The 27,689-nt window shown below is 39.9% G+C and overlaps 1 protein-coding gene across 1 annotated transcript; it reads left to right on the forward strand.

Moving 5' to 3' along the window:
• The first annotated feature begins 1,581 nt into the window (after positions 1–1,581).
• On the forward strand, positions 1,582–26,404 carry BEND6 (BEN domain containing 6). The gene is made up of 10 exons (XM_058835312.1): positions 1,582–1,737; positions 3,767–3,924; positions 14,900–15,128; positions 15,230–15,375; positions 15,881–15,979; positions 16,403–16,580; positions 18,057–18,274; positions 19,597–19,789; positions 21,618–21,756; positions 24,283–26,404. The coding sequence occupies exons 3-10, from the start codon at positions 14,933–14,935 to the stop codon at positions 24,548–24,550; spliced, it is 1,437 nt and encodes a 478-aa protein (XP_058691295.1). The 5' UTR covers positions 1,582–1,737; positions 3,767–3,924; positions 14,900–14,932; the 3' UTR covers positions 24,551–26,404.
• The last annotated feature ends 1,285 nt before the right edge of the window (positions 26,405–27,689 follow it).

Below are 27,689 nucleotides of genomic sequence, written 5' to 3' on the forward strand. Positions count from 1 at the left end.
GAGTTTTGATTCCCCTGACCTCCAAATACAAAGTCACACACCGAGGTGCCTGCCAAGCAGGTTTGTAGTCTGGATCCTTCTGGGACCTCCCGCGGCAACATCCAAGCCAAGCAGGCAACTTCCCTGACAAGGAGCAGGGCGCAGGTGAGGGCTGTGGGCAAAGTAAGCGAGCAGAGGCTCTGCAGTCACAAAACCGATCAGCTCTGCGCGTATTTACAGCGAGGTCAGTAACTGGGCTCAGGGCTGCTTTTGGGCACAGGGAGGTCTGGCACGTACAGTAAGCACAGCTTTTCTCCAAGTAACCAATTCCTTTGGGAATGACACAAATCGACAGGCCGGTTAGGGTAACACAGATGAAGAGCTCATTTTGTGTTGGGAAGGAAAAAAAACCGAACCAAGAAATGAAAGAGGACATTATGTCTTTCATGCAAAATGAAAAGTTCGCTATATGATTTCATCAACAAAAGACCACGACAATATGTACTCGGGTAAAAAGAACAACTTCTGACCTTGAAATTGCGTGCTAAATAAATTACCTCAGAGCGAAAGTGATGAGTTCTCATGACAGCATCTGGAAGGGAAGCAGAAAGACACACAGGCTCCACTAGCTGCACCTCGCATTTCGCCCCGGCTAGCGGGTTTGCCCCGCCACTCGCCCTTTGGCTCACGCTCCGGGACGGCTCTGGCCCCTCGGGCACAGCCGGCAGCTCCGCCCGGCATTTATATTTAATTCATCGGGAAGAAGTTCAGCATAAAGTTCTGCTGCGCTGTGACAGACCGGGGAGGGCTGGGGGGTTTCCCAGCCTCTCACCTCTCTCCCTCTAGCCGTGGTTTCTCTGAGGGATGGGTGGAGACAAGGCTGCCGCAGTCCTGGGCTCGGCTTGAATTTTCTTTAAAGCCTTTGCCCGGCTAAACCGTGCCAGAGAGGCCCTCCGCCGGCAGAAACCTGGGGATGGGCCGGGGACACCCCCCTCCGCCCTCAGGGACCGACAGCGTCTCTTACCTCGGCTCCTTGAGCGACCTGAAAAGACGGATTTGATGGGATGCCTCCCTTTCTGGAGCCTGCGGTGCCAACAGCAGAAGAATAAAATCGTGGCAATGGTCCCCAGCAGCAGCAGGAGCAAGAAGAGGGCGCACTGGATGCTGTAGGGTCTCAGCAGGACCAGGAAAGCCGCGGCAATCATGGCTCAAGCGCCCGGCTGCCCCTGTGCGTGCGCGGGTCTGCGGCGAGCGGCGAGGGGCCGGGCAGCGCCGGGCAGCCTCTCCCCCCGGCAGCGGGGCGGGCATCGCCGCCGGCACCGCGCTGCTGGAGCCGGCAGCCGGGCGGGAGGCGGCGGCGCGGGGGAGGAGGAGGAGAAGGAGGAGGGGCGGGATGAGCTTCAGGCCGTGACTCAGCAGCCGCCGCCGCGGCGATGGTTGCGGTGGGGCTGCCCCTCCGTGCCCGCACGGCTGCCGGGAGCGGGGAGCGCGGCGGGCAGAGCCGGAGCGCCCGCGGGCATCGGCGGGCGGGGCGGGGCTGGGCGCCGCATGGCAGCCGGCGCGGGCACGGCGGGGCGGGGCGGCAGCAGCAGCAGCAGGAGGAGGAGGAGGAGGAGGAGGTAAAAGAAGAAGAAGAAGGTGCCGCCGGTGTCAGGAGGAAGGAAGGAACACGGAGCGGTGCATCCCGCCGCCGAGGGGCCTCGGCAGGTGACATCACCGCTGGAGCTGCTGAGAGAGTCGGAAAATGGCTGCTGCGAGGTACCGGGGGACCTCCCGTGGGAAAAGGGGGCTGCGACCCAGGGGCGCGGTGTGTCGGCAGCGGCCAGCGCGGCGCAGGTCCGTCCAGGAGGGAAGGGGGTCTGCGGCGTACCCTGGAGCCGAGGCGTTGGTCGAAGCCGATTTCCTCGGGAAAGGGATTGGGAAATGATAATGCCATCCATCCTGACAAGGTGAGCAGGGCCCTGGCGGCGCTGCCCCGTGTCCCCGCTGCCGGCGTTTAGCCGGACGCGGCGGGGTGCGCGCTGCCCGGCTGTGCCCGAGGCGAAAGGCGGCGGGGCTGTGCCGAGCAGCACCTGCAGGGACCGCAACGCGCTGCAGCCAATGTCAGCCCCGCGCCCTTCGCTCACCGCCCGGCCGCAGCTGGTGCAGCACCAAAATCCTGCCATCAGCAGCTCGCTAATGCAGATGATAACGAGAGTTCAGCTATGTCGCTGTTTCTACCTCTGTAGATAGTCCAGACTTTGAAAAACTGTTTCAGGGGTGTTTGAAAATGCAGTTCTAAACTCTCTCACAGACACACAGGAAAAAAAATCACGTGCTGATTTTCTTTGCAACATTGCATTAACTCACGTTACTGGGGGAAAAGGTTCCTTCAAAGCAAAACTCATGTGCTTTTCTTGTATCTTTGATGGGAGCACATAAATAGGAAGAACATTTCCAAAACTTCCTAAAAATAATTTCAATCTCTGTGTAACAATTGGAGAAACACTGAAATGTTACTTCTTTATGTGACTGACATGGAGGTACAGAAAAGCATATGTGTAAATTTAAGTTAAACTAAAAAATATGCAAGCTGGAAAGACAGAGAGGGAAATGTGTCTGTGGTAGCTTGAATAAGAAGAGGAAAAATAACGTCTAGATTAGTAAAATTAATATATCACTGGGCTAATAACATTGTAACACTTTGCCCTTAAGGTTAAGGAAATTTGTTACCATTGAAAGATGCTCATGCTAGTGGGGGTGGTGTAAGTAAAAAAAGAAAAAAAAAATGGGATTTAGGTCTATAATAATTTATTGCAGGAAATTTGTATCATTTCATACTATACACCAACAGAGTGAGCCAAAATAGTCTGTCCTATTACTTTGTAAAATGGAAAGTTGCTACATGCAGCCATGGATTTGAAGCTTTCCCTCACTGTCTAGAAACTGCCAAATGCTGTAGGGTTGTGTTGCATCACGTGGTGCAATATTGAAATCGTTCCTAATACCGCAGTACACTGCAGTAGAATGGTTTTAATGCAGATTACCTGGAGATTATTCAAACAGTCCACGTTGCCTTACTGAAACATGAAGCAAATTGGTGTGATCCTCCTGGCATCGTGCTGCAGTGCCACGCTGCAGGATATTGCAGGAGCAGGAAACTTTTTGACACCTTTAGCTCTGTGCTGATTTATTGTGTCAGAGTAGGATGATAGAGCAAAAGTAACACGGCAGTGACAGCACGGTAAATCACAGAGAACTGAGGGTGGACAGCTCTTTTCACATTGTTCTCAGGTAACAGTGCATAGAAATCATCTGGTAGACAAATCTCTAGTGAAAGCTTTTTAGTTTAAGGTTTATAGCTTTTCCCTTCTAGGAGCTAGAGCTCACTGATGTCTTGAGGTTAATGTTTTTCCAAAAGGATGTAATAAATTTCATGAAAGCTGCTTAATTTTTTTTTTTTTCAAATGCAAAAGAGAGTACAGTTTACTACAAGAAATGCTGACATGCATGATTTTTCAGAGAGCTGCTGCTCCAGGGTTTTGAGTCAACTATCTCACATGTACACCAAATTGCTGCTCTGGCTTTATTTATGTTTATTACTGCTCTGTGCTTGTTAAATACTGCAGGGCATGGTAGTATGGTTAAAATATCAATTCCATGGTGAATAAAGTTTAAATTGGTCAAGTTACTACACATTAAAAACAAGCAAGTGATAAGTGGGTAGATTTTTTTTCCCAAATAGTAATAAAGAGAATTTAAGAGAAGTTTTATATGCATCACACTTTTAATCTAAGATTCTTTACAGAATGTTTTTTAGGGGACTTTTCCTAAATCTTAACGATGATAAACAGAGAAGACAAAAGAAATGAAGAGAGAAGGTTAAAACAAAACCTCTCATCTGAGATTTGACCTCAGAAGGGAAATCCTGGAGGTGAAGCCATTGCAGAGAAGAAGTAAAAGAAGGTAACAAAGTCTTGAGACTATGATCACAGGGAGTGGAATGGGAGGGGAGATCAGAAGTTGTTGAGAAGTGGAATTAAGTGCTTTATAGTCTAAGAAGGCAGTTACTGGTTCTGTAATAAGCAAGGGGTCCTGCTGCCATTTCAGAGTACACATAATGTGAGTGCACTTTTGCAGAGTTGTGAGCAGGTGGGATGCAGGGTCCTGCAGATGCTTGTTTTGATGGGCACCACAGGCAAACAGAGCAGTGACAAAGTCACTGACATAGGTGAAGCTCCTGGCAGAAGTGCAGGAAGCAGCGTTTCACTTGAGCAACACTGACAGAGGAGGTCATGATAAGTATTTGGTCAGGGGAATGAAAAAGGAAAGTTCTGCTACAGAGAACCCACAGAGAAGACGTGACCAGCAAATGTTTGGAAGTGGAAAGGCACAGGAGGATGTTTCTGTGGTCACTGTTACTCTTGAATACAGTTTACCTATTTTCCCAAATTGAGTGTGGTAAGGAAACAACAAAGAAATTGTGTCAAACTCCTGTAGTTTAATGTGAGAGCTGAACGGGGAATGTGCTGTAGCAGCATCAGCCCCCCTGCTGGGAGACAAGGCAGTTTTCACCTCAAATATTCTTTCAGCTGGTCTCTCATGATAGCCTGTTCTGACTTAGCAGTCTTACCCACCAAGGCTGAAAGAGGACATCCTTTCTTCCCTTACCCTTGTCAAATTGCAGTACAGTCTCTGGGCCAGTGCATATTTCTTGATAATTAAGGTGATGTTCAGCCACACCTTTTAAAAGAAACTAAAAATTCTAGCTGAGTGCCATGGGTTTGGCTGTCAGGCAAAAAAAAGAAAAAAGAAAATGTGATGGCATTTTGAGTGGAAAAACCATGTCTTAGAAGTCTGCTGACCTTCCCCACTGTTAGCCATGGGATTCAAGGGCATTCCACAGCTCTGTGAAGGCACCTCTCTGCTCCTGCAGGCTGAGGCCTTGTGGACCTCATTGTAAAGCTGTAAGACTCCCTGTGTCAGTGAGCTGAGGGAAAAAGGTCACATGCTGGATCTGGTGATGTGGGCATAAGAATACGAGATGATGCATGAAATGATTTCAGGAGAGTAGCTGAGTGAGTGGAAGGGTGAGATCATCTCTTTTCACTGGTATGTAGGTATGCTTTAAGGACTGTGCTTGTACAAATTAATTATAATTGAGTAAAATATCCTGCTTAAATGACTACTTAACTGGTTAGAAGGGTTCTCTAATCATCTAATACTTTCTAACAAAATATTTGGGTTTTTCTTCATCAAACAAGAACCAAAGTAAATACAGTCAAAACCAAAGAGGCAAGCAAATAAAATACAGAAGACATCATAGAATGAGTGTTATCAACTTCTTTTGATGAAATAATTGACTTTCCCCCTCAGTATTCTACTCACAGATTACATGATGCCATCCGTGCTACACTAGCAGCTTAAACACACCATAGGAAATCTTGTGAGAGTTTCCAGTAGTTGAATAAAACTTATAAAACACTTTTTTGAGCTGAAAGAATAACATTTGCTGGCTTGATATAGGCAGCCCATTTAAAAGAAATCTGTTATCTGAAATATGTTCCAAATTCAGCAGGGTTATTACAAGTCTTCATCCTGCAAAACTTGCTAAATTGTTTACTCCACACAGTGCTGCGTATGGTTAAAAGGCACACTAGCATTAGTTGATTCTCACAATATCTTTGAAATTAGGTAAATGTATATTATTATTTCAGATGCCTTGAAAAGAAAAGGTGAACTATAAATTTAAAGGTTGTATGATTTACCCAAGACCAAACTCTGTGGTTCCAGTGCCACAGCCTGAACGCCTCCATGGCTGGAACATTTTGCCTTCTGCAGGTGTCATAGGTGACCACGTAAAATCAAATTGTTGCCAGTTTTATGTACATAGAGATTATTTATTTATTTATTTATTTACTTATTTTGTTGGTTCATCAGCTCAAACAACTTGTGTATTTAAATTTCCTCTGCTTATTAGACTGAATGTAAATCAAATGGAGAATGAGCCATACACTCATGGTTCATAGTGTTGCTGGGAAAATGCTGGCAGGAATTCCATGAGCATAAATTGACTTTGTAGGCAGAAAGGCTGTTCTTGAGTCTAGATGGAAATATACTGCTGAAGCTCCTATGGCACTTTTTTTTTTATTGCAGCATCAGTGTGCCCCTTTGTCCTTGGCTGAAATTTGCTCTGTATTCATTTTTGGCAGTATTTAAAGTAGCAGTTGTCAATCTGTATGTAGTCTTACATCCCAGAGGGAATTTCACTTCATTAGTATTTTAACTGTATAACTGAAAGCTGTTTAAGGATTGTTTCAGACTGATATACAACGTTGGTCATTCCACTATCATATTACTTTATAAAGTTAGGTTGGACAGTGTACAACAGTGTACAGTGAAAAGACATTTAATTTTGCAGAAAGGGAAAAAATAGCTCTAGGAACTTTTGAGGTTTTTATCCTTGCAGGGAAGATGTGTTGCTGTCAATTCTCTTAAGTGCATGCAGAATTATTCTTAGTTGAAGTAATATCCCCTGGAGTAAGGGGATATTAAAACTCTTTTTCTAGTTCATGACCTTTAATAGTAATGCAGATTTTTTTTCCTCCTCCTACCTACCAAAATGCTGTAAAACCAGAGCAACTGAGGAAGAGCTTTAGAGTACAAGAGCATGCACTTTGAGTATTAATCAGGCATGACTTCTCATCCAGGATCACACACCTATGACAGCCAGTAAAGACACAGAAGTAGAGATAGTAAATATGCTGATAAGTTATTAAATACTGACCAAAATCAAGCCTGGAATTTTCTAGCTTTCACTTTTGGCTAAATTTCACTTTTTGGCTTTTAAGAGCTGAGTGGAGAATGCCACCAACAATGACACTTTGGGGTAGAATGAAAGATATAGTCTACTACCTTATAAAAAGTCTACTACGTTATAAAAATAGTAAGACACATCCTCTTATAGCCTCTCATATCAGGTTATCAGAGGGTTTGTTTGAATAAGTCTAATTTGAAAGTGCATTTGTTGCATATGGAAAGTATGTCTATTTTTTCAGCCTTTTAGGAAAAGCTTATTTGACTGCTTGAGCTGTTACATGGAGCAAGTACACAATTATTGCACCTCAGCACAGATTTGCATGTAGTCAAACTTTGTCTAATGATCCCATAAACATCTTTAGACAAGATAAGTGATGATTCACTGTTCTTTAATGTTTATAATTTGGGAGCTGTTAAAATGGATTGCATTAGATTACCCAAGCCAGGTCACAATGAGCATAGCCAAGTGTGTGACTTTACAAAGCCATGTTGACTGTTTCTCCTTCCAGGCCACTTACTGCTTCTAAGTGTTTGGATATATTAACCTGCATGGAACAAGTTTTCTTGGGATTATTCAAACTCCTGTAGCATAGGTATTTCTTCCATCTCAATAGATAAAGAGCTTTATTTCTTGGTTTGTATATTAATATATTTTATTGCTTGTTCATAAATGCCATGCACAAATTGAAGCGAGTATTAGTTCTCCATCTGTCATCTGTGAATAAAGCTGAATATAGCTATTTAATAAAGATACTAATCTGTCATGTAGAATTAAGATAGCTTCCTGCATCTTACTTGGCATTTGGTTACCTCAATGTGAATCTTTTACTGAGTGTGGGATTGAAATACAGATAAATTAATGTACATGGTTTATAGGCACATGAGATATCTAGGCTCCTATTTAAGCTCGGGTAAATCATTGAGGCTCAGAGAACAATGCATTTCCCTGAATTTGTGTTTAGTGCCATTCGAGGTGCCTGGAGTTAGTAACCACCATTGTAAGCCCAGAAGAGGTTCCAAGCCCTGTGTGAAGTCTGTGCCCATCACAAGAGGCAGCTGGAGGCCAGCCATAATAATGCACGGTATCTAAGACTGCACCATGCATTTATTTTTAGGCCACTGAATTGAACCCTACAGCAGTTGAAAAAAGCTGAATTGCTCTCCAGGAAGCTTTAACTGTGCTGAGCAGGGTCTTCACACTTACGACTGCTGGAGCTGCTCAAGGCTGACTCAACTCCAAAAAGCTGACAGTTGTGATAAAAAACCTGTGGGAGATTTGTATTTCTAGAAGCTACTTGCAGCTGAAGGCCAAGCAAATAACATTGGTACTAGACACCTGCTTAGAAAGCCAAATTGACCCTTGTATCTCCAGTGATTACAGCAATAACTTAAGATACCTAAATGTAAGCATCTTAATGTAGAACTGAATCCTTTACTGAAAACCCAGTAATGATGCTAGCTTATCTTGAAATCCATTAAAATGAATGCCATGTTTCACTGTTGGTTGAACAAATTATTGGTTAGAACAAAAGTTTAGTACATACAGACATAGTAAATATACCTGCTTAAAAATTAATTATTCAGCCTTTCCTATCACTCAATTTAACAAATAAAATAATAGTTTGATGCAAAAATCAGAGCTTTTCCAGTAGATTTCTTCAAGCTTTTGATTTAAGCCACAATCCTAGAAAGTACTTTGGCATATTTAGATATTAATAATATTTTATAGAATTCCTAGGTTGCTAGGACATAGGAGGAGGGCACTATTGTGAAAAGTAAGAATGGCTTCATGAATTCCTTGGGTCACTCAATAGATTTTAGAATGTGGTACAAGGTTTGCACTAAGTTCTCTGTGTAATCCTGTGAGTTGTAAACACTGCTGAGGCTTTAAAGTCAAGGAGGCCATCTGGGTAAATAAGGCCAGAGCTGCTGCTTTACCATGAATAGCATCACTTCTTAGAAAAGTATCTCAGGTTATTTCACAGCAAGTCACACCAGGACAGTGATCTGCAGTGAGGAAGTGACCTTTTGAATATCAGGAATAAAATCATAGAGTTCTATCCTTCCTGTGGAAGATAAGTGGGGTCATTTCAGTGCATTTATAGTCTTAAGAGTTGCAGTAGTGTTCTGATAGATGCTCCCCCAGATTCCCAGCTGAATTTGGAACACAGCAATACTGATGATTCTGGAAAATCTGTACTTTGTATTTCTCAGCTGAGAGCAGCAGATTTGTGCTTTTGAATCATCTTTTCCCAGAAATGACTAAGATATTGCACTGTAAATCTTTTGAGAAGTAACACACTTTTGTATTCTGACAGGACCTAATTCCACTGAATTCATTAGTAAATCTTTTTACTTTCACTGGTTTCAGGTAAAAAATATTAGAACCTACAACAACAACAACAAAAAATTAGAACCTCTAACATATCTAATATGCATCTAACTTATTTAAATATGGTCATGTTTTCTATCATATACGTTCTATTGGGAATTTTGAGACTTCAGTGAAGCCCAAGTTTTCCATCAACATTGTATTTAATATTCTGACAAGTCCAGTGTATAATGTCATAGTCTAAGTAACACAAACCAAATCTGTAACTACCACTTATACTGAATTGGAAAGAAATAGGTTTTTATGAGATAGATTAATTTTTAGACTAGTTCAATTTGGGTTTTGGTTTGTTTTTTTCTTAAGGAAAACTGTGATAATTGAAGGCTGAACTCAGAAGGTAAATAATACAAAATGTTAGTACATAATAAAATGTTAGCTTTATTATGTATTTATTATGTATTGCATTAAGGCTACAGACATTTGGCCTAAAATAAATCTCCTTGCATTCCACCTGGTCCTCGAAGATCAGAGGGGTTGTGTGCAGCTGGGTTTAGTTTCTGATTAGAACTGGTTCAGCATTACCAGCCTGGTGGAGTTCAGTAAGAACTTGCATGATCACAGAATTGCAAATAATGCAGTTTGTCAGTTCAGTACTATAGATCTGACTTTCTGAGTTCAATAAAAAACTTTCACAGTCCAGATTCACAAAAAGTACAGTTTCCTGAAGTAACAGGAAAGCAGGTTCAGGATTTTCGGTGATAAGATGTCACTAAGTACAGTATTTCACTGCAGCAGTTGGTAGTAACAGAGATCTAATAGTGATATAGATTGAAATATAAAAATATTCAAAAGTTTTTACAATGCACTGGAGGCACAAAGCTCATTTAGAGGCATCCCTTCATGGGAGGAGGACAGTCCATCAACCAATCCCAAGTAGGCAGAGGTGTTTCCTCCTCTCTCTCATTTTCTGCTTTCCCCCAAAATCCCCCTTCCTTTATGTTATAGTGGGTTTTTGATGGTTATGATTGTACATGTAGGGTGTGTTTTCACTTCTCTTAATTTGCATTCTTAGGATGCAAAAGTTAATATGCAAATAGGGCTTAATGAGGGTCTTGGTTATTTTCTGTCAGAATTTATAGTTGATCCCAAAGGTGAAATAAACACTTTGGTCCTCTTTCACCTGCTGAAGTGGCAGTAAAGGCTGTCTGACCTTCACTAGAAAGTCTTGGAGTACATCCTTGTATCCTTAAAGGACCACATTTATAACAAGGCTGGTTATGCACAGTGTCTGGTAGAGAGGTGCAGGTTCTCTCTGGGGCTTCTCTGAGACTTCCACTTCACCCAAGCATCATTCAGTCCTTACACCTTACTCGAGCCAGGTATAAGATAAGCAGTGGCACATCTCATGTTTTTCTCAACCAGTCTCATCAGTTCTTCACTGACTTAAGGCAACTCTGTAGTAAGTTTGACCTTTACTGTGATTATGGATCTGTGGTACATGGTTGTAGTACAGTTCTTTATTTGCTGAAACCAGTCTCAAAGTCCTGTTTTAAGCCAACAGAACCATACTCGTCAAGTGGGTATGCAATATCATGTTGTAAACTTGTAACACTTTGCACTGTGTTTACCAAAAGAAAAGAGAAATAATGATCTCAGCATGCCATCTGCCAGTTCTCTGGCTGAATGGAACACACTCTCTGACCTGTGTGGATTTTTGGTGGCTTCGGGTTTCTTGCATGGGTTTGGTTTGGTTTTGTTCTGGCTTTTTGTGTGCCGTAGTAATAATATCAAAATTACAAATTTATAGCATTTGTGCAGTATGTGAGGTGTTAACCTGTTTGTAAAAATTAATACTCCAATTAATGTTTCCTCTGCAGAACTTTAAAATTATATGGCTCCTTCCTTTTTCTTTTTTCCCTCCTACAAATGACCTAGAATAGTGAAAAATCAGAAATTTGTGTCTCAGTATTACTCAAAACAGTTGTGTTTTCAAATGGAGCATGTAGCAGAATTAAGTAACTTGTAAAGCATAAGTGGCTTTCAAAGGTCATATAATTGTTTCTGTCATTAGTAGCTGCACACAGGGTAATGCCTGTGAATGATAAAGTTTCCTCCAAATGAACACTGAACAAAGCATTCAGTGTCAGAAATCTTACTTGATGACTTACAGAGCTATACTAGAAAGATTTAAAACAGAGAACCAGAGACACTTTAATGGATTTCATATGCCATCTTTTCAGCTCTCTATAGCTTCTGCTGGTCTACTGGAATTTATTCTACTATTCAAAATCCATTCAAAACCATGAAAAACTAATACAACATGGGATGGACCAGGCCAGCTTCTGTAAGGAGACACACCAACCCTGTAGTCACTGAGTGGAGAGAAATAGCCTCTCCCAGACAGTAGGTCATCTGCTGTCTTTCAGACACGTGTCATAGGGTAAGATGAATCACCTCCTTTTCTGCAGTGACTGAGCCAAATGTGGCTAGACAACCTCTCCCTTTTAAGGCAGTAAAAGTTTGTTAAGGGTAATCCCAGTCTCCAGGTTATTTTGTTTGTTTTCTGATGATAGATCATATTTTGCTTTCAATCTGTTTTGGCAAATAAGATTTTAGAGGGAAGCATCTCCAGCAGTGCTGATTTGGACAAGGTTCACATTGACTCCGGTGGGAGGTCAGGTTGAGAAAACACTGCAGGACTTCCAAGAAAGTGAAGTGTTTCACTATTTCTCTCCCTTATTAGTGCCAGTTTGTTCTACCTTTCCATTCCCTTTAATCACTGGCTAGAGATGATGCCAGCAGACAGTTAGGTGTTATCCCCAGGGCCCATGGATTGTCACAGTAAATTCTGTGAAAAGTCATAGTTTGATTAATGTCTACTGCAGGAGCTGAAGGCATTTCTCTATAACATAAAAATACTTACATATTGTAAGTATATATTGTGTGTATATATATTATGGCATATAAGTATATATTGTATACTTACATACAACACTCTGTTCCTTTTATTTGACGATGTAATTATTTCATTATTTTACCCGTAACATAAGCAGTTGGGCTTATGTCCAGTAGAGCTGCAGCAGAGAAAAGTGGTCCTGGCCAGTTGCTGTTGCTGCCCCTCAACTGCTTTCCTGCCTTGGTCCCTTTATAAACAGCAGGAATATTTCTTCTCTCAGCATGCTGAAAGAATATGGCAGCTGCTAAGTCCCTTAGTGAAACTGGTTTAGCTGTTAGTACACCCTCTGACCAGAGGCAAGAATTTAAATATAATGTAGATAAATTGCTGAGCTCCATGTCCTGCCATGAGCATGATAAAAATTGTCCTTAGCTTAAAGTGGCAGGATATATTTTTATGGATACAGGTCTTGCCTGGTGTAAAGACTGTGTGCTTCAGTGTCTATCAGTGACACCAGGCTGTTCTCATGGGCTCATCCAGAAGTCCATGTTTCCATTGGCTTCATTAATATGTTTGAAAATGTAGACAAGTCTGATACCTTCCAAAAGCTGTTGGACTTGGTATTGATGTGCATAGTATTGGCACAGTGTGTACATGACTATCCCTAGTGCTGTGGGGAATCATCACATGCCCTGCATGCTGTGTATTCAGTGTACCTCTGGAAATCCTGGGCTGGCTTGCTAACCCTGTACAAATTCAGACCACAAAAATGTCCCATGGCTCAGAGAATATTTGTCTCAATACAAAATGAGAGACAAAAGACAAACTGTTAGAGGACTGCAGGGAAACATTAAAAAAACACATAGAAGTCAATCAATCAGTTGTTAGACTTAGCACACTGGCAGCTCTAACTTTGCCACAATTCTGTTGCTTTTATGTGGGCTTTAGGAGGGTAAAGAAGTAGCTCACAACTGTCAAGGCCAAGAAGGGAAATATCAAAGTGCTTCATTTGGGAAGCAAAGAACTGAGTGGTGGAGATGGCTGTGCTGGGTTGATCAGAGACAGAAGTAGCATCTTTAAGCCAGATGAGAAATGTTAATCGGAGTGAAGTATATATTCAAAATCATTCTGAAAAAAAAAAAAGGAAGAATACTGATGCCCAGCTGATTGCATACTCCACCTGTTTCAAATCTGGTATTTTGTCGTTAAGACAAATCTTGTTCCAGTTTGGACCTTACCTCTTCATAGTAAAGTCACTGCTGAAACTTTTGATCCTTTTTTGATCCTTTGTGTTCTTTTTGTCTATATTTTTGTTCATTTGAATGATCTGTGTCTGTGGTATGAGGATCCATCCAGCATGGATCAGTGGCAGAATGGGGTCTCTGGTGAGTCATGCTAGACAGAGATACTCAGGCTGCTTCCTCTTCCAGAATTTGCATGGGATGGATGTTTTCTGATCTTTAAAGAAAAGTAATGTCAATTCTTGCAAACACAGTCTCCTTTCTCCAGTGAGGCAATACTTAATCCTACTGCTATCACACTAAACACATTCTGTATAAAAGCTTGATTTAATACTCCTTTCAATGGTGATTTCTTATCTGTACTGCTTGCCCCACTGTATCAGTAAACATGTTGACAGGACTGCAGCTGTCTTTTGCAAATTAACAAGCTCACCCCTGTGTGGAAAGCCCGCTCTTTTGGGGCATAGCACAGACATGAGGAATAGTGGCAAACTGGGCTTCTGCAAACAAATTGACATTACTTCACAGAGCAGTGCAGCCAGATATTCTCACTTTGACATAATAACCGCAAGAAATTCTCCTTTTCTAACTCTGAGTTACCTTTCTGACAGCCTCTTCATGAGGCACTAAATTTGGTTCTGACTGATTGAGGCCAAGTCAATAGCAAATCACACTGTCATATCTAGGAATTCATAAGTTTTCAGCTCTGAGAAAGTATTTCACCTTTATGAATTGACCACATGTTTGCTGGAAAGAAGATTCATGTTTGAAAATCAAATTTCTATGTATTGATCTAATAATTTTGAAGTAGAAAATATCTTCTCCGAGTACAATGGCAACACTTAAAAGAACTGGTTACATTTCCCATAGAATTTACACTTTCATGAAAGGCGATCAGCCTAACAGGGAAAACAAAGTTCAAAGTATGACTTGTTCCCTTCTCCTGGTAGAGAAATTAAATGCTTTAAAAAGCCCAGAATAGTGTGTTGCTTTAAAAGTATTGTTTTATGAAGCAAATGATTTAACTGTATACTTGGGTTTGGGTTCTCCTTGTTGCTGTTATTCCTCATGAAGCAGCCCAGCTCTCTTGCAGTCCTTTGCCTGTCATTTCTTTTGTACATCAAGTCTTCCATTGCCAGGATGTGTCATACCTCATCCACTCAGTTGCCCTGGGTAGCTCTGGGTTGGTTTTCTGTGGCTGCAATTGTCTTCCTGTCCATGAAATTATAACCATACATCCCACTTAACAGCATGTATAACTAGCATTTTCCTTCATTCTAGGGAAAGGTTCAATCGCACATATATCTTTTAGTCAGAGGCTGGACTAAAAATTTTACTGAGACAAATGAAGTAGTAGAGATCCCAACCAGAATGAACACAGAAGTAATATGGGAGCCAGGACTCTGTGAGTGAAAGCTGTCTTCTGTGCACAGTTTTGGAGGCAAATGTCTGATGTACAGGTCTTAAACACCCCATCTTTCAAAGGGGATACAACTCACTGCTTGGCTAGTTTTCATTTTCTTAGGATATTTTCATACAAGGTAATTACCAATATCCAGCAAAAGGAGAGTTGTTTGGAGCTTTTTAAAGTGTTCTTGTAACATCCCTGTGGCATGATATAGTAACTCCTATTTTTCCTATGATGTCCTACAGGAAGTGTTTGTGTGACAAGAAAGCCACTTAACGATGAAAAAATTCACACTGTTTGATTTTGTAAATGATAATTCACTGCAAATTGGAGAGACTTCATGGATACAGGACCTTCCCTGTGATGACAGTGAACTAGAAAGACTTCTGAAACCTAATGAGCATGTACTAGTGAACTGGCCTGTGGGAGAAAGAAAGACAGAAAAGCACCTGGTGAAAGTTGTGTACATGAGCGGTGAGTGCAGTTCCAGAATATTTGTCTGATATGAAATCTGCTTTTAAGGTATAGTTACCTGACTGTCTGTGCTTTGGCCTTTTTTCTTTCCATCACTTCAGATGATCCCCAAGAGCTGGTGGAAATGATGCAAAAGATATTACGAGCAGATGAAATTACAAAAATACAAGTCCTTGGAAAAGGCAAGAGGAAGAGGATAGAAATGATATTCTCAGAAAGTGAGGACAGTGACCTGGATAAAGAAAAGGTGAGTTTCTGTCTCTATGTGCCTGTTAGGTCCATAAAGGAATGAAATAGGCTGCAACTATTGAGTCTCCATGATATAACACACAGAAGATGTATAGTAAAGGTAGGAATTCAGGCAGCCTTCACATGGCACCTCAGCACAATAACCTGTCAGAGTAATTACTTAGGCCAATGGATTTTGTCCTTTTCTATGTCAAGAGATGAATGTTATTCAAGGCTTTGATGCTCTGTAGCTCCATTGCATTTTCTCCTGGAAGACAGAAATCTGACTAGTGCATAAAAAGGGGAAGGGACCAGATTTTCTGAGGTGTGTCTTGTGCTGAGATCTGCAGTGACAAAATACAGGGGAAGAAAACATAAAAGTGAGCAAAGTTACAAATACATTTTTAAAAACTACTAATCAAGAATGTGAAGTGCAAAGTGAATAAAAATGTATGGTATATTATGAAATACTGTAATAAAAGGCTCTATAGGAATGCAAAGGCACTGTTATGCACTTTTTACAGGGGAAGATGATGAAACATATAAAAAGAAAGAAATCATTGCAGGCATCTTCTCCTGCCAACATCCTGAGTCAACTTGAAACATCCTTAATTAACAAACAGGTAAACATCCATTTTCAGCAATTTTAATCTATCAAGCAAAAGCAATCTGAAAGATTGAAAAAGAAAGAAAAGAAAGAAAAACATATTTTTGAGGGAGAGCAGTGTGAAAGGTATTTTTGAGGGAGGCATATGATTTTTGCCATAGTGAAATTAACAGTTCTGAAAGATGCTGCCTTGGAAAATTGGTGAATAGAGAACACAGACAAAGGTACCTAACAGTTACATATTTACACTGACTTTTCCTTTTTAATTTCAATAAGAATACTAATAGCTATGTTTGGTAACAGCTTTTATTAAAATGCACTGAGTCTGTTTATACATAAGAAATTTTTGATTTAGCCAGATATTTTAATGTTAATTTTGATGCTTTGATTTTATGTTGTTGTTGTTCTAGATATCACAGTTATTTGGGGTATTTTTCAGAGAGAACCATATTCAGGAAGCAACTTTCTATATAGTGAAAGTAGCAGTGATGATGAAGAGCCTTTATTTCAACTCTCCAAGGTAGAACTATGTGCCAAAATTAAAAGTCTCAAGAGGAAGCTGACAGATACCATGAGAGAAAACTGCCGCCTAAGGCAGTCCCTGGTGATGCTTCAAGGTAAAGTCGGGAGTATTTTGATGAAGAGGAAAGCCTGAAGGTCAGGAAAAGCTTGATTTATAAGAGGCCATTTGGATGGGAATTATGGATGCTCAAGCACCTGACATGATCAAGGCCTACCATTAGCATTCAAGTCTGTGATACATGGCAGCATTTAATTCCAGCAGCATGTACTGTCTTACACAGAGGCCATGCAATCATAGAGTTAGAAATGAAAAAATCTGTCTGAATCCTGCCAGTTGTTCCCAAGAGAACCTTTCTGCATGCTGTATAACTATTGGCTAAGCTCAAATACTTCACTGACCAGTCCAACTGACCTTATTTATTAGCAGTCTTTCTTGATCAATTGATATTTAATTTCTTCTGAAATTACTTTATTTCTAATTACTTTGGTGATTTCTCGTTACTGATAATCTGAGTTAGTTTCAGATGCACCAAATTGAATTCTTTGCCAGAGATGAAATATTTTGTTCCTTTGTAAATGAATCCTTCATCTTTTAGTGATCATCTCTGAAGCACCACTCACTTCTCCCTGTCCCTTATTCTAAGGCAGCCAAAACTGAATCCAAAATTTCAGACTGTTAGAGAATGAATAAGGTTTAAAGAGGATTTAAAGCTACACCATACCATCCCTAGACAGTCTGGTATCTGGTTTTTTTATTGTCAGATGATTTTGCAACTGTTTATCATTTTTATTTCCTGCTTGACTGCATTTCTTACATTATTCATCTTGGTTTGAATCATTCATGTTACCTTTAAAAATATTATTTGTAAACAATTTCTTAGTGTCTGACAACTTTTCTCACACATATAAGTCAATTTACCTTGCATCCTGAGCAATTATCTTAGTCTTTTACAGTATTTTCTGTAATTTAGTGATCCTGTATCTTGCTGATAGGTCATCTACACCCCTTTTTGCTCCGCATTGATTCTTCTTAATGGATGCAATAAAAGTTTACATTTGACAATATTACTTTGAGGAAAAGTTATTTAAAACATATTCTCTATAGATTAGTAAAAAGGAAAAGCCTCTGCAGTCTGTGTAACTTCTCTGAAGGGAAAAAAAAAATGAGACCTCACTTAGCCCATATTCAATAGTTTTATGGACTTGTAGAGACTTTGCAATTGTAAAAAGAAAAGATAAATAATCTGTTTTGTGCCATGATGGACATAAACTAATCATTCCTCTTAGCCTTGCACTGAATTGATATTGATAAATTGATGAATTGATATATTCTAGAAACTGAGGCCAGTTTCTGTGGCCTCATTTCTGAGGCCCCATGGGTGGGGACAGCAGAATGGCAAGAAAGCATTTGAGAGAGGAGGAAAAAAGTAATTTTTGAAATTGAAATGTCTTTGCTGATTGAGTCTTTTGTATTATGACAGGAATCTAATTGCAAAAATACCTCTGCTTATGTAATTGGCGTCTGAAAGCTTCAATTCCTATTTTACCCCTCACTTTTCATTTGATTTCAGTGTTGCCACAGGCAGTCACTCATTTTGAGGAACTGGTAGGGATGGCTGAAGCACTGCTCAAAGGAGGAGTGACATCATCTACTTCCAGTTTGCATCCACATGCTGTTTGGAAGGCATCTCACAATCCATTAGCAGATTCCTATGCAGCTATGCATAGTAACTCCAGCTCACCAATAACTTTGAATGTGGAAGATGAGGAGCAACAGACTGAAAAACAGGTCAGTTAAAAGGTGATTTCAGGCATAAAACTTTATACAGGATAAAGTTTACTGCTATAGTGTAAAATAAAAAATAACCATCAGTAAAATAATTTGTCATCATTGCATTGATAATATGACTAATGAGCTCCTTTTGTACAGAATGTTCTTTCCATTATAAGCATTAGCTTTTATTCAGTGTCCTGTACACTCTCAAATTCACTTTAATTTCAGTGACCTGGCATATCTGTGGCTAAGGGCAGAATGTGGATGCATGAAGAAAACACCAAGATCCAGGGATAACTTCCAGCCTAATTGTTTGGATGCCAAAGGGGAATGCTAGTATTTCAAAGATAATCTAAGAAGAATACCAGCATTCTGTTCAAACTGTTAATTTGTAATTGGAAGCTGCTATGTTTCTTCTGTTCCAGACGCTGGCTGGCAGTTAAGTAGAAATACATATATACAGAGATACTGAGTAAAGAGGTTCCCTTATTCTCTGCGATTATAACAGAACATGGTTGAGATATCTAAGGCACAGAGGCTGTACAAGAAAAAAATGAAGGCACAACCAAAAGAATGATTCCAGCATCTGCATTCACAATTTACATAAACATTATGCATTGGGTCATGTTAATCCATGCAAATCATTCTTGAGTGTAGTCACAGAGTGCTAAAATCCAAAGAAGTCTGTTAAGAATTTTCGTGATATTTTTTGACTACATATTGCAAACCACAAAATTTGACCTAACATCTTCAAAGAAATAAAAGGACCTAATTTTCTGAGCAACCTGCCTTATTTTGTAGAGGTAGCTCAAAATTGCCTATTAGGAGAGTCCAGATTTCTAGGCTGTACCACTGCTGCATGCAGAAGCCACTCTGAAAGCCCAGGACCAGATGTCACAGTTCTTAGGGCATGTCTGCTCACAGGCAGGAATATTTGCTTGGGCACAGTTCCATGGTACCAAGGCAGTACAGAAACCATGCCAGAACTGGACCACAGCCAGCCTGCATGGAGCACAAGCAGAAGGATTTTGCTATATCTGAACATGTCCTGCCTCCACTAGTGAGTAATAAGGATTGCCTGGTGAAGGGTTTGCTAGGATGCATGGAGTCCTTAGTCTGCCCCATACTTCCTTCTGGAAAACAATCAAGCTGTGTGTATGGTCCCAAACGCTGAGCGGTATGCAAGTGTGGTGTTGTCTTAAGCACACTGTTTGCAGAGAATACTTTTGAAATTGTGGTTTAAAGATAAAAAATGAAAAATATATTTCAATGGTAATACTATATGATATTTCTAGAAAGCTGCAATAGTTATGCCTATGACCAATTTTGTTTTCCAGTTCAAGATCGAAAAGTGGCAGATTGCACTTTGTAACAAGAGCAAACCTCAAAAATTTATAAATGACTTGATGCAAGCACTTTATACACATGAATACATGGCTACACACAGCCTGACAGGTGCAAAGTCCTCCTCTTCAAAGGATAAAGCGGCAAAACCAGCCATGAATCAGAATGAAGTTCAGGAAATCATAGGTGATGACTTGATAACATTACTCAATGTGGCTCTGACTTGACAGGGGGCTTTCTCGGAGGGAGGGGCTGTCATGCTTAACAGCTGGTTAAGTACTCGTGATGAGCTGCTTCCTATTTCCTTCTTCAGCTACATGCTTTTTTAAACCATCTGTTAAAAATACTGCCAGTGAAATGCAAAGTCGGAGTATTTCTATTGTGTGAATTCTGTGGGTTTTATTCAGGCGACTGTTCAGGCACAGTGATATTGTAAATTTTTTTAGCCCTTGCAAGGTTATCCTGCAAGAGTCAAACTTGGAGCCCGATGATGACAGATAAGGGGAGGCAAAAAGAGGACACACTTGGATCAAATTTTAAATTATGTCTGCTGTGTTCTGAAGTTTAGTGAATGTTATGAATGGTGACATTTTAAATAGTGCTAGAGGCTAGAGACTATAGAAGACAGAAATAGTGATCAGAGAAGCAAACAAAATTTGATTTATGCTGAGGTTTACAGCAGAAAATATTTGGTGCATAGGACAGAAAATAATTCCAGATGGAAGTAACAGCTTTAAAGAAAACAGTATTTTGTAAGCATATGAAGCCAAATTTTAATTGGATTCACACCTATAACTAAATACTAGAACTGTATAGCCCTAATTACTGTACTATAATTCCTCCCCCATTGCCATACCCTTGGATTTCTGAAGTTCTCTTGGTTCCCTTCTCAGCTTAGCTCCAGTTCCTGGACCTTTGTACAGTTTTGTTGAAGTTAGACATCAGTTTCAAAAGTTATCAATTACAAAAACCTTTTTTCCTTAAGAACCTTGTTAGAAAAAAAGGCTCAAAGTCAAGATAGATAAAAGGAAAGAATGTGTAGGATGGTAAAAATATATTTAGAGGCAGTAAGATGAGACAGTTTTGGAATGGCATTTGAGAAAAATGAAAAATGTTTAATGGGATGAGAAAAATGGTTGAACTCAATCATAATGGTCTTTCTCATCTTAAATGGTTTTATGATTCTAAATCCTACTAGGGCCTAAGCAAAACTGAAATGGGAGGCAGAGAAGGTAATCAGGACATGGAATACAGTGTGTTGTGGATAATGCAGTGACAAAGTCTATAAAGAAATCAAAGAACTTTGTTAAGGTAGAAGAGAATACTCTGGAATTTAAACAGAAAAGTGTCAACATTATACAAGAGAAAAAAAAATAGAAGGAAGCTTGAGAGTTCTAGGACTGCAGAAAATTAGTTAGTAGATCAGATTATTTAAAGAAGATGGAAATTGTAGGACTTTAAAATGAAATGAAAGGGCAGAGAAATCAAGGGGAGAGAAGATGATGGAAAAGAAGGGAGCAGGAATCACATTCCTTATGTTGAGTCCTATTTTTGAGAATTCAAAAATGCAGCCAGGCAAAACATATGGGAAATTTTTAGAAATAGTGACATCACCTGCAAATGAAAATTAATGAGGAAAAAAAAAAGTAAGATTCAGAGTCATAAGGACTGATGAGGTTAGGAAAAGGGCTCTAATCAAGAACAGGACCTAAGGACAGAGGATTAGCAAGCACAAATCACTTACTACAGAAGCCCTTGTGGCCCTGGAGTTCCTCTGGAGTCTGCCAAGAGCAGGCACAGCAATGTAGAAGGCACAAATTAAAACAGGAGCATGTGTAAAATCTATGAAGGAGTTTGTAAAGACAGTGAAGTAAACTAGAGTGGAAGCTGAAGTAGCTGGAACTGTAAAGATGCAAAAAATACATTTTTTATCACACATCTCTTGTTTCCTTGATTTGGAGGCTCCATATATATATATATATATATGTATATATATAATCTCTTTATTTTGCAGGAATCACAAAACAGTTGTTTCCAAACACAGATGATGCTTTAATTAGGCGAATGATGGGACAAAAACTGAACAATTGCACCAAGAAGCCAATTTTAAGCAAAGATCTTAACTCAGGTGCTTTTCAGAAACATAGCTTTTGGTAAGTCAAATAAAAAAATGCCTGCACTCTGTAATTCTGCATATTACTTCATAGTAATAAAATCTAAAAGCAGTCTTAAGATTCTGATAACAATACATATTTCCCTACTTGGTATACACAGTAGTAAGCCAGTAAATATTTCCATAGCCTTGCACAAAAAGTAATACAGAAGCAGTCCAGCTTAACATTACTGCTCAAAAATAGTTATTGGTTCCAGACAAAGCAGCACAAGACTATTAAATTAAAGGAAGGGAAAACAGAAGTAAACACAAGGAGTTGCTTTGCTCAATATGTCTGTTTTAGATTTGGCATTATTTACCTTTCTTATTGTCTGGCTCACCAGAGACAAGTCAATTCCATTTTCATGTCACCTGTTGTACCTCAATTAACCCACAAGTGAATACAAAGAATATCACACCTCTTTGGTACATATTTGTAAGTGTACTGTAGGAGAGCTAAGCTGGCAATCCTTTACTGCCAGAAGAGTCTAAATTATTGTGTCATAGGAATTCTTAAATAACATGTTACCCATTATGGGTATTTTTGCCTTGCAAATGAAACCAATATAAAATTGCCAAACTCATGGCTACATTTGGTGAAGTCAGCTATTTGCACAGTACTGTTGCCACATATACCGAATGTACGTATCACAGAATGGTGGAGCTGGAAGGGACCCCTCTAGGTTGGCTGGACCAGCCCCTGCTGCTCCAAACAGGGTCACCCAGACCAGGTCGCTCAGACCCATGTACAGTTTGGGTGAGTATCTGCAATGGCAGACTCCACCACCTCTCTGGGCACCCTGTGCCACTGCTCCACCACCCTCACTGTGTTTCCTGCTGGTCAGAAAGGAGCTCCTGTGTTTCCATTTCTGCCCACTGCCTCTGGTTCTGCAGCTAGACCCCATGAGAAGAGCCTCCATCTACTTTACACTGTCCCATCAGACATTAGTGCACATAGATAAGATCAGCCTTCTTGAGGCTAAATAGGCCCAGCTGTCTCAGCCTCTCCTCAAGAACCCAATAAGAAATGAGCAAGAAACAGGACAAGAGATTAAATGGGATGACAGAGAAAAGATATTTGTCCTTACTTAGACTTTCTGTACTGAAGTAACATTTTTCTTCTTCTGGTTCACTTACCTCCTGCATGTTTTTAAAATCCAAATTTGCAACTGTAAGACACTTCATAAGAAACAAAACCAAAAATTAATACAAAACAAAAAACTCCGAACAACAACAGCTAAGATGCACCCCAAGATATCTGACTATGCTATGACAAATTTTTGAAAAGTACTACCACTTGGCTTCTAAAATTCCTTTTTAAGCCACCTGGTGGTACTCCATGGACCACTTGTGGTCTGTGAATTATTACTTGAGAAATACTTACAGAATATCTGTTAGGAAAATCCACATACACAGGTTTTTCCATCTATAAACAATAAATAAATGCATCAGCCTGGCAAAAATAAAGTTTACTATGTTAATGCTTTTCTCCTAGAGGTGAGAAGACTTAATAAATCAAAGGTCCTGTGTATTTGTAACATACAGTATGCAATGATTCACTGCAGTATTTTTCCTTATCCTTAACACAGGCACAAAAAATAACAGCACAAAACCACAGATTTTGTCTTCTTTGAAAGTATTAAAATCTTAAATATTTTAAATCTTTATCTTCATCAGAAGGATCCATAAATTTTGCTAATTCCTGAGTCTTCTAATGTACGTGGTATTACTGAAGCCTTGATAGGAAGACCTTGACTATCCTAAAACAATTCTGGGTTGTTATTTAATACTGCCTATAGACCTTCCAAATTAAACTCAATATTTCAAAAATGCCCTTTTAATATTTGAAAAATGCCTTTATGTCTGTTATTGATCAGTGCTTATGTAAAATCCAGTCCAACATCCATTGTAATCAATTCAGATATTGCCTGAATAGCATCTTTTGAACTGATGCATTTATAATGGATTTTTTTTTTACATCTGTTAAGCATTCCCTCACTGTCAAACCAGTTACTCACCATGTAAGTAATCAGGATAACTTGGTGATTCCTTTAACTCCGATGACACACACTCTCTGTAAGAAAAGTAAGACCATTTAAAAGTGCTCATAATCTCACTGTTACTCCTTCAGTCTGCCTTCCAGCAATGAAATACAGAGAGGGGTAGAGAAAATTCTGTTGCGCAATACCTTTAGTAACCTTATCCACACAAATTAATAACTTTAAAAACTGGTGATGCTGGAGCTTTTATTTCCTCCCTTTCTGCTATTTCTTCCTTACCCACCTCCTCCACCTTTCCCCAGAGCAGAATTATGATTCAAGAGTAAAAATTTGGAGTCAAATCTAATGAGACAGACAAGTTTCCATCTCAGATCCATGAAACTGAGGTGAAACAAAGAAAAGGGCAAAGTGACAGTGAAGAAAACTATTTAACTAGCTAATAAACTCTGCAGCACGGAAACTAAGAACAGCACTAATTTCACATTTAATGTTAATATCTCAAACTTAGTTACAAATTGTCTCACCAGTGGTTCAACAGCTGCTCCTCAGGGCATCATCTCTTTGGCTGCTCCTCCTTGTACGCAAGACCAGCAGGATGATGATTCACCAGCTGCTAATGCACAACTTCAGCAAAGTGACAGCTGCCTGACTCCTCCACCTCCCACCCCAGAAGGTCAGCAAGAGTGTCCCAAACCCACTTCTTCTAAGGCAGAGTCTCAACTCGCCAGCAGCTCACCAGCGCCCTCTCCCAACCAAGGCTGTGGACAGGATCTCAGGAATTCAGACAAGGAATAACAGAAGTTTCATTCCAGCTCACATGCTCAGTGGAGATTAAGAAGCAGTATAAAATAAAAAAGAAATAACATCTAATAGATATATGGTAGTGTCCAACAGTGGACAGAGACAGATGCCTGAGAACTCTTTTTTTCTCAAACAAATAAAAATCCCATAGTCTAGAAAAAAAAAAAAAAGAAGGCATATTAATATATTTGGATTTAAGATGTTATAAGATATCTGCATGTTATGTGATAATTAAAACTTGTACTGAAGGACAAAAGTAGAGTTCCCCTTAGTTAGAAAAAAACATTCTTTAATGTACTACCAAAAGAATATATATAAGGAATCATAATTCCCCTTGCTTTCATCTTGACAGCTAAAGGAAAACTGCTTAATTGATCAAAGAAAGCTACTGTATACTAATAAAAAAAAAAAAAAAAAAAAAAAAGTGGAGAGAAAATAGAAAGATCTCCTAGTGAAATAAAGACTGTGGCCAGCACAGGAGTAGAAAGCACAGGGCCACATGAGCAGAGAAGAAATAAAATATATGTTTAAGGCTGCTACTAACTTGGAAAAACTGAAACTTTGAAGATATCCACAGGAAAGAAGCAGCTATTTTTTAACCTCTTGAAGTAGGAAAGGCAATGGAAGAAGCCATGTTCCTTTGTAGCTCAGGGAAGAGTCCTCCAGGAGAGCCTGTTTAGTTATAGAAGCCATTTTCTTACAGGGATTCTGCTGCTGGTACTCTGCTGGTTTGGCAGCTCTTGCTCTTTCTTTTCTTCCCTGACCATCAGGTCCATAGAATAAGGGTGTCTGGTCCCTTCAGTTTGGAAATAGAGGACGCTTAAGCAGAAGCAGCTAGTAAAGGGCTGACTTGCCAGTTTCTACTCCCTGTGTTTTGATTTTGGTATGCTACTCCTTGCTTAGAGGAAGGGTGGACAGGCAGAATATTTCTCATGGGACTAGGACCAGAAAAATCCCAGTATCTGGGCAGTTCCCCTTGAGATCTGACACCACTTCTTCCAGGAAGCAGCTGGCAGTCACACAGACCCTATAACAGCCTTAGGAGGAGGAGTGGAAGGTGCACATTCCCCAGGGCAGTGGTTACAGCACCAAGCCTGGCAGAATTCAAGAAGCGTTTGGACAATGCTCTCAGGCACAGGGTGTGACTCTTGGGGTGTATGCACAGGGCCAGCAGTGTGACTTGATGATCCCAATGGGTCCCTTCCAACTCAGCATATTCTATGGTTCTATGACTTTTTTTCCTTGCTGACTGATTTCAGGTCTCATGTGTTGACATGGGAAGGAGAGAATGCTTGAGACTATAACTTTCCTGTTTGAGTGTACTTCTCCCAGAACTGAGAGTACTGTTAGCTGAATCTATTTCAAACAAGCAAAACAGATTGGAAAAACAAAATTACATTAAGTTGAAGAAATCTGGCTTGATTTAAGGAGGATTTCAGAACATTTGAGTTACAGAAATAAATTAGAAATAATATTAGTGTGAACGCTGAAAAAAAAAACCCCTGAAAATAACGTTATCAACCAAATACCGCTGAAGGGAAGTGCGCAAATCTAACTATTCTAGAGCAAAGAACTAATAGAATGCACTGTGGAGAAGACTTTTGTGTGGGCTCGGGTACAAATTGATTTGCTTTCTTTTTCATCTCTCACCTAACAATTCCTTGTAGATAGGATCAGGATGAAAACAGGTATGAAATATGTTAGTTCTATCTCATGCTATTAACTACCATCTATAAAATGTAACAGAAGGATGTCTGCCGTTATATAAATTTTGTATATGTAATTGTATGTACAGCATATATAATAATGTATATAGTTAATCATATTTTTGAAGCAACTTTCTATCAAATAAAATGAAACATTACTATCTTTTAGTGCTGTTTTATTGTCCTTGCTGTCTAATGGGCCTTTACTTACATCAGCCTTTGTGGTACACTCTAAAATACAATGTTGGAGTTTTTCTCTCACTCATTTCTTGGGTTTTTTTCTTTTTCTTTAATAACTGTTCTGAAGCCAGCTTTTGTAAAGCTTGTCATTTTACCTGGGGAAGGAGTTGGCCCACCTTACAAGGGCACTCTAACCTTAAAGCTGTCGCAGCTGATGTAGCACAGCTGCAGCTGTTCTGCCCTTCGGGAGGTGTTGAAGCCCTTGGGCAGGTAGAGGGAGCCAAATGTGAGCAGCTGCTCTCCCTGAGGCTGGTGCAGCTCTGCAGATCCCGCTGTACTTTGTGCTTTTCTATTCTGCTGGTCTGGTAAGTTGTCAGAGAAAAACCAGAGGGGCTGGCAGCTCACCACAAAAAGTATGGGAGGAGTTTCATGGTAGGTTGGAGGGCCTCCTCCCAGGCATGGGTCAGCGAGATAGATGGGTATTTTGGACAAAAGGGACAACAAATAGAGATATTTTAATGTTTTAACAAAGGATAAAAAGTGAGCAAGCTGCAAAAAGACCATTCCTTGCTCTTACTAGAGTATAGAAATAATGTTATCCCATTGGATGAAAGGAGATAAATAGCTGTTACACAATTATGCCATTAACAAAAGGGCCAAATGTCTTGCAATATGACCAGAAAGGTACAAAATACAACTGGTTTTTTCAAAATTATCCTGACAAACTCTGAGAACACAAAATTGAAGACTAGGTAATCACAGATTAGAAACTTCAGAAGTAATAGAAAAGGACATCCGATCAGCATAATACCACTTCCCAAAATTTGCATTAAAATAAAAATTAATTGGTTATAAATAAATGTGTAGAGTTCCAAAGTGTAAAAGTCTGATATAAGCAACAGAGGTCACGTTATTTGTAGTCCTCAGAATGGGAGAAGACTGATGGCTGCTAGAGAAGCTGTAGTGGCATTAGACGTAATGGCATTTAGTAACTGGAGATTTACTACTGAAAAGGTAAGCAATACTAAAACTAATAATTTCAACTATTTATTTCTATTACTGCATTAGATTGAATTTGAAGGTTACCATGGGAATTTGGTAACTGTTTATCATGAAGTGCTCAGAAGATCACTTGTTTTCTAAGGTGGGAAGAATATCGAGATATGCGAAGAGCAGGATAAAAATCTTTCTGAAAAAGTATACTGTTGAATGAATCAGGGTGTTTAATGCATGTCAAGTTCATGTCC

Source organism: Poecile atricapillus, chromosome 3 (assembly GCF_030490865.1).
Source record: "Poecile atricapillus isolate bPoeAtr1 chromosome 3, bPoeAtr1.hap1, whole genome shotgun sequence".
NCBI lineage: Eukaryota > Metazoa > Chordata > Aves > Passeriformes > Paridae > Poecile > Poecile atricapillus.